Genomic DNA, 21247 nt, shown 5'->3' with positions numbered 1-21247 from the left:
ATCCACACAGCTGTGTCTCTGCCTCTCTCCACCCCCACGTCCAATTGGTCACCCCAGCCTTTTAAAGCTCACTCGTAGCCTTCACGATCTGAATTTCCTCACATTACAAAGCAAGAGGGGAACAGAAGGTAAGCATCACTCTTGTTTTATTTGTACTGCAAATATCATGTGCACGTACAAATTTGTAATTATTGTTTTGGTTTTTATAAATTATTGAAGGTATAGTATGTAATTAAAGCTATGGCCAGAAGTTTAGCATCAACTTGAATTTTAGAATTGAGATATAATTTAAAAACAAAACATATATATATATATATATATATATATATATATATATATATATATATATATATATATATATATATATATATATATATATAATTTAGATATTTTATTTAACATCATGTACAAAATGTTATCTTAAAAGTTACTACAAAATGTTATCTTAAAAGTATACCGGAAGCCACAATAGTAGTAGTAGTATATGGAAAATTACAAAGTGTTATGTAATTCAATATGTTAACGTAACATTATCAGCAGGTTTCATTCGACTCTATGTATGAAGGAAAATTATTAATTCAGTAGGGTGATGCAAAATTTCTGGCCATATATATAATCTTATATTAGAATATTGAAATAGTTAATTAATTAATGTGGGATGTAATTTACCAGATGAATCATATATGCATTACAGACTTTTACTCAAGCATTTCCACTCATTGGTGCCACCCTGTCTCAGTAATAACGGCTCGTTTTTGTTTGCAGTTACTGGTGTGCCACAATGAGGAAGGCTCTGGTTCTGTTGTGTGGGTCTGTCCTGATGCTGGCTCAGTTCTGCACTGCAGGTAAGCACAGCATCATGGCGTTTCTATTAACTTCTGAAGGCAGATGTAACAGTACTCCGCATGAAGAGACATTGACAATATATACAAAACAGCTAAACGTGCAAAATAATCCCAGACAGTACTACAAAAAGTTCTGGGCCAATAGTAAAGTGGCTTTGCAATAACTGCGCTGCTCGGTCTTTGAATCCCACACCATCAGCCAAAACACCAAGCCGACGCCTGTCCTGCCAAAAAAAAAAATCTCAAATTAAAAATAATGATACAAAATATCATTCAAATGCTGTTTCCAGGGCAGCCGCTGCTTATCAAAAGGGGGAAATGGGCACAGTTTTAAGTCATGTAGTTTGTCATATTTTGAAAGGAAGAGATGACGTGCCTGTCACTAGCACCCTCGGACGCTGCTGACCTTTTGCTGCTTTCCCAAAGTTTGAACGCTTGTTTACACTTTGACGGTACCTCTCTCCTCCAGTATGACTTCCTCACTCCTGACATGCTGAATTGACACGCTGAATGACATTGGTCACAGTTTATGGTAATGAGCAGATGTCAGTGCTCCAGAGCAGTCATTGGAGGGGCAAGCCCGCTTTATTTAGCACAGATTCCCTGCTCTGTCTGTCGCTGAGGAGGCCAGCCCTTAGGGGCACCGGAACACATCTCTGTTTGGCACCCGACAGAAGTGACACCGCGGGAGGTGCAGAGATTTCAATAGGGTGCCTTGTTTACCTCATAGTGTGTTCTTGTGATTCTTTCATGCGCCTCAGTGAACCCATTGACCAAGGAGAGAAGGGTTTAAAAAAACAGAGAAGGACGACGACAAGAGGGTCTTTGTTTCTCTGTGTTAAAGTTGAGAGTTAGTGACTTTACAAAGATGATTAAGTGCTTTCTTTTAAAAAGCTGTAGCTCGGTTGGAGAACAGATGAATTGGTGCGTTAAAAGATATAGCTTAAAATAACTCAATAAGCTTGAACTGTTTGGTGGGGGCTGGGGAGGTGGGATTGAATCCTTTTGAAATGCATTCTTTATTTTTTCCTTTTTTCTTTTTTTTTCTTAATCTATGTGTTTAGGTTACTCCCTATACAGCTTTAATTGATTTAGCCTAGGGCATTTGATAAGATATACTGCACAGCCAACCAAACTTGAGGATTGCTTCTCGCACAATTAACTAATACAATACTATTCTTTCATTGTAGGCACTGCTGAAAATGAGGTGTGTATTTGTGTATTCTATATATTATTTTCTGTATTATTGATCTGTTGTATAGATATCTAGATGACGCAGCAGGTTGGGGGGTTTGGCTAGCAGTAAAAGACATTGGATCATTTGACTGGTCTATATGCATGGTCTGTGACAGATCAATCCACCATCTATCTCCCTCATAGCATGATGTGAATGATAACCTTTTTTGTTCAATCCAGAATCTATCGACGGGTTTGTGTACAATTGAAACTATTTATATTACACCTTTTTTTTTTTTTTTTTTTTCTTTTGTACTTTTAGGACAGTGGACGAACCAAGAGAGATGCACGCACTCTCAGAGTCACCACCATTCTGGTAGGAATGCAAAGAGCCATATAACTGATACATCTCAAATCTTTGCTGATTGTAATTGGGTATGAATGTGTTATACTGCTTAGCAATGCCATTGCAAGGCTCCGGGGTTCTGTTTTTTTGTATGTCTGATGGAAACACATCTTTGCAAGCTCTCGCTCTTTTAGGTGACTTTGGATATCTACTGCCCTCTGGTGGACAGAATCCACTTTTAATTCAGCAAGGACATTGGGTTACTAATCTAATCACAATAATAATATTAGTATTAATGGTTTAGCACAGAAGACAGTATTGAGTATAAAGCCTATGGTCTGGGATTTAAATAGGACTCCTATTACATAGCAGCTCGACCCATTCCATGTTTTAATACGAGCTGGATCAGCCACAGTGTATATAGGTAACAAGCTCAGGCGTGAATTATCAAACTCATTGTAAAATCAGGAATGGATTAAAATGCTATGCAATGGGAGTCTTATTCCTATCCCTGTTTTGAAACATTGCTTTTAATATTTCATCAGATACTGTGTTTGAGATTATATAATATATATATATATAAATATACTTTTTAATTTTTTTGTTGTTATGTCATTAGCAAGAACCATACACAATGGAAAAAAACAGTGCACTGGAGGGATACTGCATAGACTTAATGAAGGAGCTGTCCAAAAAGCTGGACTTGAAATACACTGTCCACCTGGTGAAGGACGGGTTCTACGGGAAGCAAGACGCGCAGGGCAACTGGAACGGGATGATTGGAGAGGTTGTGAGATCGGTGAGCACAAAAGGGTTCCCATCGAAGTACAGTACGCACCGGGTGCAAGGGATCTGAATCTCTTTAAGAAGCGTCACTTTATGGGAGCGTGCATGTCTGCAGCCTCCTGATGAATTTCCACTCGCCTCTTAGGAGTAAGTAGGGGTTTTGACCCTCTAGCACAGGGGTGTCCAATCACAGTCCTGGAGGGACATCCCACTCCTGGTGTAACAGGTACAATTATATAATCAACTACGTCAGGGTCTGGACAAAGACCAAAAGTGGAAGGGCCAACTTTGGCCACCCCCACTTTAGCAAGAGGCTTTGCAAAAAATGTTTTCCTTCTGCTTATACCTAAAAAAGATTAGTCAAATCACAAGGTAGCGACTACTGTATATTTGTATGTGCTGGATTTCTTATAGAATGTGAGCCAGGTGATGGAATTCAGAACCCTCTTCTCTTTTCTCTTTTTTGGAAACGCAGGAGGCAGATTTGGCCATGGCTTCTCTGACGATCACTGCCATGCGAGAGAAAGCTGTGGAACTGACCAAGCCCTTCATGCAGACCGGGATCGGCATCATCCTGAGGAAGGATATCGTCTCCTCCGAGTCGCACTTCTTCGAGTTCCTCAACCCCTTTTCCAAGGAGACCTGGATCGGAATACTCATCGCATACCTGATGACGTCTGTCTGTCTCTTCATTGTGGCCAGGTACGTAACTGAGGGAACACGAAGCCTGGCTTGGATCTTGGTTTTAGGAGACTAGGTTTCAGGCCACTGCATGGCACACCAGGAGAGACTTGGGGTTTGATACAGCAAAATTAGGCCTCCTTGAACCAGGTTTCAAGCCGCTGCTCCTGAAAAAGTGGTTTTGTGTTCCCTCAGTTTGTCTTTAAAATCATATACCGAAACCAGGACCAGAGACAGAGGGTAGGAATCACTTAATTACACAGAGAGTTGTGAGGGTATGGAATGGGTACCTAGCAATGATGATGTTGAATCATTGGAATCATTGGGATCCTTTAAGACCCGACTTGACAAAGTTTTGAGATCAACCAGCTACTTGGACTAATAAAGATGGGCCGAATGGCCTCCTTTTTTCTTGTAAATGTTCTTATGCTAAGTCATCTAATATTTGTACAGCCAATATACACAACCAGTCCCTTTCAATGTACATGTGTGGCCTATTAAAGTCATCAATTAAATTAGACCATCAATAATGTGCCTATTTTGGCAATCTTCCTAGATTTTCAGTTACAGTGGTTTGATATTGCATGCAAGACAAATCAAAACGACAGAAGCAATAACTAACTGTGCACACGACTGTATAACAAGTGAAAGTGCTGGGTATTATATTGTTGGCTAGAAACTTTGTGCGGTCTTAAGAACGTTGTAGATCATTTGCTTTGTGGTCGGTTTTGTAATGTTCAATGTATCGCTATTCATCACGTGTTTGTGAGAAAGCAAATATAAATTAGACTTCCAAGGCATGGAGCCGAGCACAAAGCGAGCAGCGAGCAGGCGAGGCGTCAAGCTGTCCGTGGTGTTCTGAGTTATTTCTCCTGTGTTGCTCAGGCTCAGCCCGTGTGAATGGAGTGAACCCCAGACTGAAGGCAATCGATTTACGCTGCTTCACAGCTTCTGGTATGCAGCTGGAGCCCTGACCCTGCAAGGTAAAACAAAGATTACATTGTACATCTTTGCTCTGAAAACACAGGCGCTGGCATTTAAAACAGGGAGTCCGCTCAATGGAGGATAGTACAAGACTGGAGAAAACATGTTGGGGGTAATCAGGGATCAGTAAGCACTGGACAATGGATGTTTTTCATCCTGAACAATGCATGATTCTGGAGCAGCATCTAACTGTGCAGCTGTGTAGAGAATGGGCTGGGGAATCAGATCTGCGGTGGTGAGTTCAGTACTGTATGAGAAGAGCATTTGCTTTCAATGTTTTAGTTAATATCTTGGATCAGTTCATTGAAGGTTTTAGTTGGGGTTTTTGAACAGTAAAATAAATGACAATATGATGGAGCATGTCATTTTCAGTGGTGTGCACATGAGCCCAAATTTACCACCCTCAATTTGAGGAAAAAAATATGTCAAATAAATATGCATTTACAAAGATACAACCTGCATTACGCTGTTTGGTTCATCTTTTCTCAGCAGTCAGCCATGTTGCTGTTTGTGTACTCGGGTAGTCACATCTTTTGTTGGTGATTTTAACACACGCATCACTATACTGTACTCTTAAATTCGAAAAAATACGGTAATGAGAAAACGTTTTCTTTTGTGGACAGGTGCTGGGCCACAGCCGAAAGCCTTGTCTGTACGAGTTATCAGTGTCATCTGGTGGCTGTTCACAGTAGTGCTCCTAGCCTCTTACATCGCCAGTTTCAGCTCCATGCGCAACTCTGACAGCGCAAAGCTCTCCATTGAGACTTTCGAGGACCTTGCAAAGCAGGATGTCATTGAATACGGGACAATTCGGGACTCCTCCACATTCAGCTTCTTTAAGGTATATTATTACTAGAATGTACTGTATTGCTGATAATCTTGCAAGGGAGGGAACTACTGGTAATGAGCAGATGCAATAGCTACGTATCTTTGAAATGCATTAAAGATTGAAATACACGGTGACCACAAGAATCTGTTGCAGAATCATTCCTACAACATTAAGAATTCATTTCTAGTACAAAAAACATATGGATCACCTACAAAAACAAAAATCCTGGGTGGGGGGGGAGGAGGTACTAGTAAAGCAAGTTGAATTGTATGCATTTAGTAACATGCTAACCTATAAGTCTCCCTTTTATTTCGCCCCATTTAAAGAACTCCAACCACCCCACCTACCGCATGATCTATGAGCACATGCAGAGGAGGCACAGCCTGGTGTCCTCAGTGGAGGAAGGGATCAGGAAGGCTCAGGGCGGAAGCTTTGCCTTCATAGGGGAGTCCGTGTCTCTCGACCTGGCCGTGGCTCGCTACTGCAGCCTGACGAGGGTGCCTGAGGTCATTGGGATGAGGGGCTATGCAGTAGCCACTGCACTTGGTGAGAAACAGCATCACTCTCCCCCAGATTGTGTTGACAACTTGAAATACGGTTGGAATATTGGTTCATGTTGCTGGTAGGGTTATTAGCCTAATGAGCAACGAATACATTTTGTTCTTAGGATCCAATCTAGTCATTTCCACTTAAGAAATGCATTGGCAAAAAAAAAAAAAATTGAAGATGGGAACAAATAAGCGTGTCATTTATTTATTCATACATACATATGCACAGTTTATGAATTATGGTTAACATGGGAATTAACTACTTTGTTACGCTAAAAGGATGGGACCAAACCATGTTTAAAATTAATAATTTTTATCATTTATTAGTTCCAAATACCCACATTACATTCTACATTGAATGTTATTGCCACAAACCACTAATTACTCTCTTTTAGAAGGTTACATGGTTAATGGTTTACCCTATTTGTCCTTTCCCATACATTTCTGAACCTGCTTTAGCTCTCTACTGCCCAAGTCCTCCAGCAAACTGCTTAACATTGCCAGCACATTTTCTTCCCTATGATTGCCAATCCATGTCTTCTCCACATGCACTGAAACGTGTGTGCTTGCTGTCTGCAGGCTCTCCTCTGGTGAAGAACCTGAGCGTGGCTATCCTGCAGCTGACTGAATCGGGGGAACTGGAGTACCTTCGGGAGAAGTGGTGGGCCACCACCTGTGTGTCAAAGGAGGGGGGCAGCTCCGGCCCCCTGAACCCTCACTGCCTGGGGGGGATTTTCTTCATCCTGGCTGGGGGGCTGGCTCTGGGGGTGCTGCTGGCCCTAGTAGAGCTGGCTGTCAAATCCAAAACCAGTGCAGAGGAGCAGAAGGTGTGTGGTGGGGGGGGGGAGGGCGGCTTTTCACTCTTCATCGGGTTTCTTTAAAAGAGTATTTTAATTCTGCTGTACACGCTGCACTCAGCAGTGCCCTTTCAATACAACATTGTACTTTGGTACAACAAAACGGTTAACCAGTTACAAACCTGTTTGTGCGAAATACAAATACTATACGTTACACCTTTTTTTGCAAGCAGCTGACGCCTGTTTATGGATTACACTACTGTTGACCCATCTTTCCCTGTCTTTTTGCAGAAGTCGTGCTGTTCAGTTTTCTCGGAGGAACTGAGTTGTCGCTTTAGGAACAGCAGCTCTAAGAAGGACCGGGACGTCCCAGAGAAAAGCAAAGCATAAGGATCTCGAGAATCACTTCTTTAAAAACACACACACAACACGACCGAGACTAACCTTTCTTGATGAGTACAGAATTACTAATAATTTGGCAGAAGTGCTAACGGTCATTCAAACCACTCTGCCTGTCTTTTAGTCTTAGCAGCCTTATGCCGTTCACAAGATTTGTGAATCCACAAGCACAATGGTATACTATATCTTTAATCCGATTCTGGCATACAGTGTTATTCAGGTAGTTTAAATGCACAGGAAGCTTTTTATAATTTTTTTTTTTTCTGCAATGTTGACGGAAATGAAAAATGTGTTGGGGGATGAAGTAAACAGAAATTGTAGGGTAGAGTACATTGAAATAAAACAAAACCAAGAGAGCATATTAGAAAGGTTCTCGACATCGAGGAAATGTGAGGTGTGTGTAAGTGGCAGTTATTACTGCACTTGAACTTGTCTGGGCAATCATTAAGACATGGGTGAAATGGGTGTTGAAATTGTCTACCGAACTGTAACTACACACGTTTCACAGCCCCAGATTATAAGCACTAATACTATGTTTCTTATGTAATGTAGCACATATGATCAGTGCAAGTCAGGGTCTGGTATAGCAGCTCCTAGTGCTTTAATCAATATTATTTTGGACACTTTTTGAGGTTCTCTCCAGTCAAAGCCTAGTGCCGTAGCCCCCCAGTATTATCCTGTTTCTGATGCACATATAACATCAGAAATAGGGAATACCTTTCCATAGCTACCACCTCAGTCAGTAGACATGCCTATATGACTGCCATTGCTGTTGATGCTATTGCTAGGGCACAGACACACAAGGCATAGCCAGGGCACCTCTGCAGAACACATGCGTTCAGATTCCAAACACTTTAGTTTAGTCTGGAATTCTTAACCCAGATTATCCAAACAGCTGGCAAGACTATGAATGACCTGCTGTTCCATACATACAGTACCTTTGTTTGTGAGAGTCTGTTAGAAATCATAGCATGTGCTGTACCCCCTCTCTAACATTTCATGTTCTGAATAAACCATCTTCAATTCTTTAAAAGGCTATACTGTTTTAAAAAAATAAAAAAAACTACCACTTTCAAAGCAACCCTGATGCTAATATGGATCACCTTTAGATTTGAAACCAAATGTCTATTCAAATTCTGTTGCTGGTATGAATATTGAAGATTTCTAGGCATGTCTGATGCATAATGCTAATAAGCATCCTGGCATTATGTTTCTGTTTGGCATAGAAATGTTCTCTAAGCAGTACCGAGGTGCCCTACAAATTCTGGATATATGATTAAAAATATATATATGTTTGGTAAGGCAGAAGGAATGCCATTGCCATCTCACATTTTGTGATTCTATTTTCTACAACCAGAACAAAAAAAAAAAAAAAAAAAAACACAGTATGATGAATTCCCAACCATAAACTTTATGAAAGCCAACCAAATGTGTTAAGCAGCTCTGTAAAGGAATGTGATTGCAGTATGCATCTGTTACAATCATTGCTCATCCAGTCTGAGTTTATGTAAGAGCACAGTGAATAGATAACACACCGCCTGTTAGAAATCTTACTTTAAGCTGAACTGCTGTTCATTGTAACTGAATTTCACTTTTAACACTGCTTACGTTTTCAGATCAGAAGTGTGTTATTATTACAATCATTCTGTTTTAACAAATGTGTCTACTTTGTATCTGCAGTAGAAATGAATCCACGCATAACAGAGCACATATATGTAACACTGTGATCAAACACTAAACTAACAGAGAGATTTGTCTTTTTTATCTAATAAAAGCAACTGCTAACAAGCACACGTTTTCGCTTCATCTGTTGTACAAGGTGATTTTGATTGCTTGGTGCTTCAGAAAATGTTAAGATCTGCATGATTTACTTACATCCTCCAATGCACCGTCCGCATGTGATTGGGCTTATGTGCAATTTTTATTTTCCATTATATATTGATGGCTAGAGAGAGAGAGAGAGAGAGAGAGAGAGACCACAACCCTGTATCAAGGGCTGCATGTACGATATTGTCTGGCGCCACCTGCTGGCACATAATACATTACACAACCATTCTGAAGTTTCACCGTTTGCAGCTGTAGACTTGATATAAAACTTTACAAATGGTGAGTCAATAAAAAGCAAGACTTTGTCACAAGGTAAAAAGAAAACATCACAATGTAATCCCTTGTTTTATACTTATATGATATTAAGGAAGGTACAATCCAGCAGCACTTTTAATTTTGGGGTCTCTGTGCAGCACTTGCACTGCAGTTTCTTCAATGATAGTCGCTTTACATTTTGAAAGGCTGAAAACGCATTCTAGTTGTGCACTCAGTCCTCGTTATTTAAATGATCAAACATTGAGTTTGTAACCGTGTACTGGCTGGATACAGTTTGACATGCTGCCAAAAGCTGATGAAAACACAATTAAATTAGCAACCTAAAATACTTATTAGGCTCTAAATTTATTTTTTACAAAATAATCGTATATACAGTACGAATGCTACATTTGGAAGAGCATGCCAATACTGGGTCAGTACCTCCCTTTTGTATACTGGGATAACAAGTTTAACTGGAACAGAATCTGACATGATTTTTTTTTTTTTGTATTGTATTAAATACATGCTGTTTTAATTTAAAATAATTGCAAATCTGTCATTTTGACTGGAGAGCCAGACTCCAGGGACAAAGATTGATCAAAACAGACTTCTCCTGTGCTGTATAATTGAAGTCTCACCACTGCGTAAGGCTTGGCAGGTACAGGAGAGCGGACAGCAGCCAAGTCCTAATGTGTTTGTACTTCTGCTCAGCATGGCAGTTATGAACCAGTACAGTAATAAGTACTTCTGAGGGTTGCTATGGATACAGTTTCAAAACCTCGACCGAAGTTGATGTAATCACAAATTTGCTTTAATTTCCTATTTTTCTTCCCCATTATATGCTTTTAACAGACAGAATGTTCAAACTGACACATTTCCAGCCTCTACTGGGAGGGAGGGAGGGAATGCCTATAAAATTAAAAACAAATGATGTTATGAAAACCCAAATCTGTGCTGAAAATGTATAGCGTTAGACGAAAGGAATGCAGCGAGGTCTATTCAGCTGAGCTACGCATGAGCAGACAGACATGCAGTTGACGTTTCATTATTTAGAATAGGGCTCCCATTGGGATTATAGTTTCTATGCCAGATAAATATGCTAAAGAAACGCCCATGCAAGCTTACATAACTTTAATACATTTGAGTGGTGGTAGCAGACCCCAGAAACTTTGTAATGCAGTGTATTGCATTTGTATGTAGCCTCTAAAGCAATGCTACCTTGGCAAACGATGGCAGCTAAACACTATCAAACTCATTTAAATATTTGGGGTTACTTTTATTAATAATTATTGCTTTACGGATACTGGAGCTTTAACTATACCAGTCGACCACGCCCACTCCCCTTTCCCCGCCCCTGGAAACAAATCTAGGCATGACAAAGCCGTTGCTAAGGACGCCCCAAGATGACTGCTTCCAGTAAACAGCAAAGAAATACCAGATACTACATCGGGGACGTTAAACATCAACTCCGTGATGGTAAAACAAATTAAATTAAATCTAATACCCTAATGATGCATGATACAATTGAACTGCAAATAAACTAAACCAAACTTACAGAAACAAAGTGACATGACATGTTTTATGTTTGTTTTAGGATTCGGGGTGTACGTATATCCGAATAGCTTCTTTCGTTATGAAGGAGAGTGGAAAGCGGGGCAAAAGCACGGTAACTTCACTTTACTCATCACCTTGTCACCGCGTCAGATAATTTCCTTTGCCAAACAGCTTTAAATTGTACGAGAACAGTTTACAAAATAACGTGCTGTATTATCACTACCCTTTCTTTACAAAGTTAGCTACAGTTTGAAATGGTTAATAATAATAATAATAATAATAATAATAATAATAATAATAATAATAATTACTGTGATTTTTCCCAACAGGACACGGGAAGTTATTAATGAAGGATGGGAGTTACTATGAAGGGGAGTTTTCCTGCGGAGAAATAGATGGGAATGGGTTAAGATACTGGGCATCTTCAGGTAAAAAAAACAAAAAAAACGGAGTCTGAAATTAATTAGACCTACAAAGATAAGCAAGACACTGCAGTCTGCCAGCAATGCGCAGTACTAAAACATGTGATAAGCAAAGATCATTGTCGAATATTCTGCCTCAATTTGTCCCCGGTTTTCAGATTCCATTATATTTAATTTAATTAAAATATGTAATAATGGTTTTTTTTTTGTTCTTTTGGTGATATCACCGATTAAAGATGGCCTTTTAGGTGAATATTTTTCTACAATGCAACCGACCCTTCAGTCTTGCTGAATATAGGTGCATAATACTGCAATAGGCCATGACGAACGCCTGCTTATATCAGAGTTTGTACTGTGAATAGAACATACCTTCACATCACAGATAAAAAAGGGAATGCTGTGTTTGTGTATAATAGAATATCGACAGTTCATCTGTCTCTGCATTTCTTGAATGGAAGTTTAATGGTTAGAGTAATGAACTCCAGTGACCGATTCTGACCCCTAGGCGGTTAAGCGCTCTATAACTGCTCATGCAAACCATGTCTAAGGTGTGCATGCATGCCTGTTCACATCAAACCCTGCCCTGTTACACAGACCTGCATTATGCTTTTGTCCTCAGGTAACACATATTCAGGGCAGTTTCGCTGTGGAGAGCTCCATGGATTTGGTGTGATGCAGTACGGCGATGGCAGTCGATATGAGGGAGAGTTTTCTTATGGTTTGAGAGAAGGTATGTCTCATCAACGCTGAGCTAATTTCAGAGACCCATAAATAGAGATGCCCAATGCCAAGACACTGGACCATTAACGTTAGATTTAAATCTGTTATTGTCTTTCCCAGTATAATCTTAATAAATACAAATATAACTAGTTTTATTTGTCTTGGTAATATCAAGTCATATCTTTTTTTGGTTACCCTTACCGGAATTTAATGGGATTTACCATGGCTAATTGTATTTCACTATGCTTTAGTAAACTTTGCCATGGTATTTAAAGTTGCTCTCTGTGTCCGGAGTTTAATATTATCAATTTAAAAAGACGTATGATCAGTACTGTTGTAATACAACACAGTCTCGCTAGGTCTCACTGTTTTGCCAAAAAACATACCTTCCCCGCATCTATGCTGGTGAAAGCAAATAATGTACAGTTTTTACCAAACCAAATACATGCATGTAAAGCGCTTTGTGATGGTGGTCCACTATGAAAGGCGCTATATAAAAAAAAATATTATATTATATTATTATTATGTCTGATAGGACATGGTTTTCTGCTGGACAAGGAGGGACATGCTTACCAAGGTTCTTTCCATAACAATAAGAAGCATGGAGAAGGGCAGATGACTTGCAGGTGAATTTCTATGATTGCATACAGATTTATATATTGTAAGTGCTTTTGCTGATATGCTGTCCAGGTAAAAAGTGAAAACGAGTTTATTTCTTTCTGTTGTGCAGGAATGGGGATCAGTATGAAGGAGGTTGGATACTGGACCAGAGACAAGGTCATGGCGTGCTTCGTTTTATAGACGGCTCAATCTATGAGGTATTTGAGGTCATCTGACTTCCCAAAACACCACTCCTACAGTAGTTTAGAATACTCCTTTTATATTATTCACATGACTCTGGCTGGTGTATATATGCTGGCTTAGTTTATGGTGGGATGTCAGTTGTTTCCTGTAGCTACTGAGTTGCCTACTGTCATGTAACAATCTGTGTGTATTATATTAGTTAATAAACAATACAGCATTAGAACAGTAAAACAAAAAGAATGGTTCCCTGTGGTACTAGATTGTTAACACAGATAATCCAGACCTGACATTAGAACTGCGAGCCTTGTTAAAGCATTGCCATAGTGTGGGACTATTTTCTAGCTGTTACCGGAGATGGCTGTAAGACCCAAAGCCATTGTAGCTATGGCAGGTTTTGACGCAAGACTTCAATTTAGAAATCAGGCTATGTGCAAATAAAAAAGTCTGTACTAATGTTGGGTGCTTTATTGATCCCAGTTTAAGCACGAGAAAGAGGCCAATAGGTGTCCTTGTTCGGCAGACTCTGCTGTGAATTATTATTACAATGCCATCATTCATGTCTGGTTGGTATACCAGGCAGTCCCACTAGATGTCACTGCTGCTTTGCTCTTTCCTCAGCACGATGAAGGCTGCAAGGGAGTTCTTTTTTAGATAATTGCAGGCTTTATGCCGAGAGTTTGTTTGTGTAAAGGGACACGCAAGGTTTCAAGTTTCAAAAGCACAAATAAGTGCTCTCATAAGTTTTCCTGTATCGTTTTTATAACCTGGGGATAGTTTTTTAACCTGTTGTTCAATGCATTTGCCAGTGCGTGGGGTACTGGAGCGATCAAGCCGGTCCAAAGGCCAAAAAATGAAAAGCTGCACATTGCTTTTCAAGCTGTACGGACCAACAGCTCCAGGTGTGAAAGCTTGCACAACTTGATGCGTACCCGCACACCTGCGCAGTACGTGCCCTTCCTAGGTATTCCAAGATCCTTAAACACAGAGGCACAGAACTGTATTAAGGTTGAGAGCACTGTAATACAGATTCAACTGCTTCCCTTTCGTTACCGACTCCTAGACATGAAAGGAAAGCCCTCTTGCTTCTGGGCACGGTTCAGCTGCACAATCCATTGATTAAATGTCGACTGTGAGGTGTGAACTGAGGGTTTTTAGATGCAGGGCAGCAAAGACGATGCACTAGAAATGCAGGAGAATATCGATTTCACTGAGTGCACCAGTCTCCTATGATCAAGAGCACACACTTTACCTGTGGAGTGCAATGCAGAGTGATTTAGGACTCTTCCCTGTTTTCTCGTATCAGTGGAAGGCAGACTGTTATCTCTGCCTATGGAGTAAATGTTGTTTTTCACACTTGTTAAATTATGCAAACAGGTGACCCGTATCAATGAGTCACTTGCAGAATATGTACTTTGAGACTCATCTGCTGCACACTTTTGTCAAATGTGTCTTAACAGACAATGGCGGAAAACATTTGCCGATAATGATAACCTGCTAATGCCCCACTTACCTGTAAAATCCTTATTTATATGTAACAGCACAGCATAACCCTCAGAACTGATTACAAAATACCAATCAAAATAAATGACACAAACATACCCATTTAATATCAGTAAACCAGAGATTTCTTTTTTTTTTTTTTTTTTTTTTGGCAACGCGCTTGTGTTATAAATTAAAGTCTTCTGGAGAATCTTCAGCTTGTGCCAGGAAGGAAGGGGATTTGAGAAAATGGCTTGTATACAAATGGCATGCCTTTCATAGGAGGGAAGGAAATTGCCCCACATCTAGTGGAGATGATAAACTTTGTTTTTGTTGCTGTGATTCCTTGAATTTTTGTAGCTTTATCTGAGAAAGCGTAATTAATGAGAAAATGGATCAGATGAACGCTTTGCAGTTGGCACTTATCTTTAGCTCGCAAGGGACCTTGAACATCTGAATGATAAAAAACATAAAGTCTGCATGTTTTGGACAAGAATTCTCCTTTGTTTTTGTGGGAAGGCATGTTAGCCACAATATCTGGGTCTGTTGCACATTTTTTTTGCATTTTTTCACATGTATACCACAGCAGAAGCACAGGTATGGAAAGCCTAGTCAATTACTGTATATAAATGTAAACTACCCTAACTCATGAAATCTTATGGAAATCCACTGGCATTGTGAGTTTGAAAATATTGTATTGCAAATAAATACTCAGCCCAAGAAATGGTTAGTTAAATTGTTCCTTTATTCATGCTATTGAGACCTTAAACCAAACCCATTGAGTGATGATGAGTTTTTAAACGGTAGCAGACTTTATTAACAAGACAAGACGTGAGTGACCCCGTGTCTCTGGTGATTGATATTGCCTGTCTGCAGGGTCGCTGTTTGAAACCAGGCCTGTCTTCCATCATGCACTGTTTTCATTATCGCTATGGCAACCTCTTGTTGAACTGCCCTTGCCCGCATACATAACTTGAGGCCTTTCCTGGAGAGACTGTCTTTGTAGTGGGGTGAAGGAGTTGTTCAGTGCTATTACCTATCCAATACTTGACTTCACCATTAACATTGAAGGTGCCCAGTGCCAAATAGTTGTACCTTTGGCTCAGGCTATCGGTGCAAAATACTCGCTGAAACAATAATTATTATTATTATTATTTTAATACTATTCTGTAAATTCCAGTTTTGCGTATCACTTTGCTTTGTTTTGTGTTTACAAGAAGATGCATTCACATTATTAGGAAATAGTGAAAAGTTACTTTACATTATTGACTGTGATGTATATAAGGCCTAGGGACGTTAGTTAGTTGTTCGATAGTTGGCTGTTAGTTAGTTGGCTGTAAATGGGTCAGAAGCAAAGGAAGTTTTAAGTTGCCTAACTGCGTTTGCTTAACAAGTCAGAGAGTCTATTCCTTTCCTAGTATCTTATGGTACAGTAAATGTTCCACAAGTATCGGGCAATCGGATGTATGGTGAGTTATCAGGAAAAAGACTGTATGCGCAAACACAGAATGCAAACGACGAGGACGCTGCATCAACTGTGTATAGTATGGATTTCTAGCGCGTAAAGCTGATCATATCCTGACCATGTATTATTGTATTTTTCCTTGAGCTATGTATGTCAGTGCAGCTTTGTAAACTCTAATGCACGTGGCCTAGTTTTCAAAAGCTGCGTTCGCCCATTCCTCCCAGCCCAAGGCCTGTGATGTGATCGGGATTGGAAATTCAAATGGTCCCTGTCACCACTTTGAAGTATGGTTTGAGGGTTTTGAATACGGGACCCTGTGGATCTGTGAGCAGAGCCTCTGCATTGATCCAGCTAAATATGGTTGACTTTTAGACTCGCGTTTCAAATTTATTATATCCAGATCACGGGGCTGCATTGCGCTCTCTTACAACCGCACATTCTGTAAGCAATAAATCAAGCACAATAAAGCATGGCTGTAAAGGACTTGTCCTGGATAAAAAAACACCAACAGCAGAAAGCTGCTAATCTGCTGATTTCTGTCTCGTCCAGGCGGCACTGTTAAATCTTTCATTGGTGATCAGGAGTATATTTGCTGAAGGGTTTTTTTTTTTTAATGGACGTCATTACCGTTTCAGCTCTTAGATACATCTCTGTCTCATTAACCAGGATTCTAACACACTGTCCACACATCTTTCTATTAAATGAGCCGTCGCTGTAATCAAGACCTATCACGGTTTCATGCGTTGATATATTGATCTGCCCTATTATTCTCTGACGTCTCCATCAAATGTTATTGAAGAGGCACTTTTGAATGTATCTGCACATATGCAGTCATTGATCTGGAAATTTGACTTTCTAGTGTCGTTTCAGGTACTGGTGTCTCAGCATTTCTCCAGGACAAGCATGTCTTAAAGCTTTCAAAATGTCAAGTGTTCCAATGTATCTGAACCCGAGCATTTTTAAAGCGGATTATCAGGGACTTACTGTAGAAAGTTATGTGCGTGGTCGTATTTGACTAACATGTTATTGCAGTGTTCATTTTCAAACGTTTTGTATTGTTGCATTAAGGTGGGGCAAACCTAGTTTAAAACAACTGTACTCAAACGTCTCACACTGTTCCTAAATTAAGGTTTTGCACACATGTGATTCATTGCAGGGTCAGTGGAGAAACAGCCTTTTCAATGGCCAGGGGAGCATGATTCACTGCTCGGGTGTCATTTACGAAGGCATGTGGACGAATGGACAGCCTGCTGGTGAGTACTGTTTGATTATGTCTAGTAGAATTATGAGCAACTAAAGCAACCTGGTACTGCACTGTCTGCTGTGTCTATATCAAACCTGTCCTTAAGAGCACCAGCACACACACAGACACGCACGCACATGCACGCACACACACGCACGCACACACACGCACACACACACACACAGACACGCACACACACACACACGCACGCACACACACGCACGCACACACACATTTCATTTAAGTTTTTAAGTACAGTGGCGTTGTTTTAGATTTAGTCCGTTGAAAGGTTTTGTTTTGTTTTTTACCTTTGGAAACATTTTAGTGTCTTACACTGGAGTAAAATGCTTTTAAAATCACCCCTGGTGTAGTTCTTCATTGGTTGTATGAATGTTTTTAGCTCAAATTATTTATTATCATTTTAAAAACGTTTTAATAAATATAACATGTAAGTGCATAGTCTTGAGTAGTACATTACTTATATCAAACTGTACTGGAGATTACAATTAAAGACACACTGGGACCATGTACCCACTTTCTCTATAAAGAAAAACGACACCGTTTTTACTGTCGGTTGAATACATTTCCCCACATCCTTACACAGCCCCATGAATGTTGTGCTTGTGAAGGGTGGGTGCACTTTTCCTCTGCGTTGGCCCCACTGTCTGGTCTGGATGTCTGCAGATGTTACTGCATGCTAATGGGACTGTCTGCCACAGTGAGCATACACAGGCTTCTAAAGCACATGGGGGGATTCATATTGCACGAGGTGCCTCAACATACTTATTGATGGCCCCTCGAGAAACATGAAATGCTCTTGCACTGAGCTAGCATGTGATGTGAGGAGAACGCGCAGTACAGTGTGGTTCCTATTTTAGCCCACTTGGGAATTTCTCGGTTTCAAAGAAAGCACCACTTGTCAGCATAAGTGCAGCTTTAACAGTGCAAGAGCAGGAGGCAAAATGTGCGGGACTGGGCATTGACGCATTTCCCATTTGGAAGCTATAGCTGACAGTATGCATGTAGGTCAGTAGTCACAGTGGAACAGCAATGGTGCAGAGCAGCCTATAAAGAAATGCAAGAACCTGACTTCCTCCCCCAAGGTGCAGCGATGTAATAGACAAGGGCTAGGCCAATATTTTGTGTCTGTCTGCTAGAAATACTATAGAAGCTGATTTATTTTAACAAGCAAAGACCTGTCTTGGGTGTAAACTCAATTAATTAGAATTCCTTTGTGCAACACAACTGCAAGGCTAGCAAAGTTGAGAGCACTGGTTGTCTCTCTATATTATGCCCTTGATTAACAATGAAATACCACTTCCATGCATATTGATTTCCGCAGATTAATTATTACCAGACCATTTGAATCGATTGATAAAATTCACATTCTAGTTCTAGTTATCTGACACATTTATAGTCTACTTTTATTTATTTATTTATTTATTTATTTATTTCACAACAGTACTTTCATCATAGTTGAGTACAATATTTAGAGAAAAAAAAAAAAATGATGTACCATTTTTGCACCTCCTGCAAGTTTCATCATTTGAACGTTTAGGAGATTATTTTGGGGTGATTTTAAATGAGTGCTGCCGTTCATGCTTAATAAATCTGCCCTGATTATTGAGAATTTTAATTTCTGTGCAAACAGGCATTTATTTAGTGTGATTTCGATCAGGAAATTCAGACCAAATTCATACTAGTGTATCAGGATAAGTGGTTCAGACTGGAGCATGTTGCCTGGTCTTTCTTGTTAAAAAAAAAAAAAATCATAATTTTTTAGCTGTTTCCATTATTCTGTGACATGTAAAAAAAAGTCTAATAAATAAATAGAAATGAAAGGATATTTTAAAAGATAATTAGTTATTTAATCATGACATACATTTATGATGTGTGGGATGCCAGACATAAATATTTTAACTGAGGCTTGGCACTAACAGTCACATTAACAGAAAATCAGATTCTAGGTTAAAAATAGTCTATAATTCATATAAAATACAGTATGTACAAAGATCGCTAATTTCTTGAAAAAAACAAAACTAAACAAAAAAAAACATTTCTATTTAACTATTTAACTGTACTAGTCTTTTATTTAAACTCTAAGGATTGCCAATTATAACTAATACATTATATAAATCACATTCATTTCTGAGTAGCAAAACATGTTTTTCAGTCAAGTGCTTATTTAACGTCAAAAGCAAAACATAATCATTGCTCAGGACAGTACAGCACTACAAATGCACGACTGCTGTCAGACTGATTAGGAGGAAAAACCCAAGACTTTTAATCAAGTATTAATGTTTTCATTTGTGTGTAACTCAAGTATTTATGCACAACTTTAAAATGTATGTACTCTTAATAATTAACTGATTTTATTTCCCAGTAATGAATATATAGTTGGTACTGTATAAAGCAATACTTTTCTTCTGTTGAATAGCGTATAAAGTGCTTTAGCTGGCACCAACAAGCAGCTGATAGTCTCAGCTTTATGGCATCTGCTGTCATGGAGACATTACATCATTTCGGTTATTAGTCCTTCCAGAAATTCGAAGAAATACAGGAATAAATGAAGTAGCTTGGACTCCAACTTGTCAATTTTAAAGGATCTCTTCGCCATGTGGGGTTTGGTTTTAGGGAGTATTTGCTCACAGAAAATGTATTTTTTGTACGTGAATCAGAGGGGCATTAGATTACAAGCCTCCTTTACGATAGTGTATCAAGTATAGCCATCAAAGTTGCTAGACAGCCGCATATATTACTGTTATTAATGTAAATATAGAATGTGACATTTTCATGGGATGAACCCAATAGACTAAATTTAACAATCTTCCTATATAGAATAGGCAGTAGTCTGTAATTCTCGATATGTTTATTTAAATTGCAAATATACAGTTTTATTTATTTATTTATTTATTTTTTATTTAGTATAATAAATATTCCCGGTACTGGTAATAAAAATATCTTCCTTGTCTTTTTTAATGATGGTTCAGATTTCTGCATAGAAAAAAGCCTCCAGTCTTTGGGGTGACATGTGGTGATGTATTGCAGGTGGGGCGAGTAAGATTGTGATTGAGGGAGGGGATGTCCTTGAGGTGTTCCAGGACTCCCCGTTTACTGTTGAAGTCCAACTCCAAAACAACGAGGGAGAAATGACTGCAGGTAGGCTTTTAAATGATATGTTTTAGAACATTATTATTATTATTATTATTATTATTATTATTATTATTATAATTATTGTCGTTGCTGTTGTAGTTGTATTTTCCAATCTATCTAGTGATATCAAATTAATATATATATATATATATATATATATATATATATATATATATATATATTTAGCTCAAAGAGCCAGCTGCCCAACGTTTCGATATGTTGTACATATCTTTCTCAAGGAAGCCTGTGTTTGAATCAAAACATTGGAGGTATTTATAGGTTTTTGACGGCATGACAACTACTTGTTATTGTTTACATTCAAATCCATGATTTATTCTTACATGATGTAATGGTGTTCTATATATTGTGACATCATTTTTACTTCTATCTTTGAATCTGTATTAATTCCAATTAACACTACTTTACATAAACTTATATTTTTATTACGTCATGCAATGCTGGCTCTGAGGATCAGTCTAGATTTGGCCTCCCCAGCGCATCAGCATGCACAACTTTTGAATGAATTTTGTTTATTTATTTAAATGTTATATATTTATTGAAGTTAATTAGTTCATTCTTTTCTGTTGAGTCCCGCTGGCATAATCGTGTTCAGTCTATTTATCCATTTACTTTCTTTTATTCTTCTATATGTCGCATTGTCTAATTTGAGCTGTTCTAATACTACAAACTTTACATCATTTATGTCATGTATATATATATTTTACACATTTCAAGTTCTTGTTGTTAGATTCGATCATGTGCTTGATGTAGTTATTTCATAAATAATTATCACATAACCTTTATATCTCAAATTTTCATACAATGTTATGTTCAGATTTGATATACTGTAATACTGAGGTTGTATTTTATCAACTATAAAAGAAATGCTAAAATAAATCACCAGGAATGCGTAGTTAACATGCATTGAGAGATC

The 21247-nt window shown here is 38.9% G+C and overlaps 2 protein-coding genes across 2 annotated transcripts in view; both read left to right on the top strand.

Annotated features, from left to right (window-relative positions):
* The first annotated feature begins 12 nt into the window (after positions 1 to 12).
* LOC117425898 (probable glutamate receptor) lies at positions 13 to 9179 on the top strand. Its single transcript, XM_034043205.3, has 11 exons — positions 13 to 128; positions 766 to 845; positions 2036 to 2052; positions 2344 to 2397; positions 2987 to 3166; positions 3629 to 3855; positions 4720 to 4817; positions 5442 to 5659; positions 5974 to 6193; positions 6775 to 7022; positions 7284 to 9179. The coding sequence occupies exons 2-11, from the start codon at positions 782 to 784 to the stop codon at positions 7380 to 7382; spliced, it is 1425 nt and encodes a 474-aa protein (XP_033899096.3). The 5' UTR covers positions 13 to 128; positions 766 to 781; the 3' UTR covers positions 7383 to 9179.
* Positions 9180 to 9292: 113 nt separating this feature from the next.
* The window catches only part of LOC117962368 (MORN repeat-containing protein 1-like), a 52998-nt gene continuing 41043 nt past the window's right edge, over positions 9293 to 21247 (top strand). The window contains exons 1-8 of the mRNA XM_058993067.1: positions 9293 to 10949; positions 11068 to 11139; positions 11357 to 11455; positions 12069 to 12179; positions 12705 to 12795; positions 12900 to 12987; positions 17074 to 17170; positions 20209 to 20319. Coding sequence (XP_058849050.1) covers positions 10877 to 10949; positions 11068 to 11139; positions 11357 to 11455; positions 12069 to 12179; positions 12705 to 12795; positions 12900 to 12987; positions 17074 to 17170; positions 20209 to 20319 — 742 coding nt within the window. The 5' untranslated portion in view covers positions 9293 to 10876. The remainder of the gene's footprint in view (positions 10950 to 11067; positions 11140 to 11356; positions 11456 to 12068; positions 12180 to 12704; positions 12796 to 12899; positions 12988 to 17073; positions 17171 to 20208; positions 20320 to 21247) is intronic.

The sequence above is a fragment of the Acipenser ruthenus genome, chromosome 20, assembly GCF_902713425.1.
Source record: "Acipenser ruthenus chromosome 20, fAciRut3.2 maternal haplotype, whole genome shotgun sequence".
Lineage (NCBI taxonomy): Eukaryota > Metazoa > Chordata > Actinopteri > Acipenseriformes > Acipenseridae > Acipenser > Acipenser ruthenus.
This window is presented reverse-complemented; position numbering and strand designations above follow the sequence as displayed.

Bases quoted from the DNA above. Each gene is read 5' to 3' on its own strand.
- LOC117425898 (XM_034043205.3), top strand. From the start codon at position 782: ATGAGGAAGGCTCTGGTTCTGTTGTGTGGGTCTGTCCTGATGCTGGCT. The intron at 2,398-2,986 runs GTAGGAATGCAA...TTATGTCATTAG, and splicing joins TCAGAGTCACCACCATTCTG to CAAGAACCATACACAATGGA. The intron at 6,194-6,774 runs GTGAGAAACAGC...TGCTGTCTGCAG, and splicing joins TGCAGTAGCCACTGCACTTG to GCTCTCCTCTGGTGAAGAAC.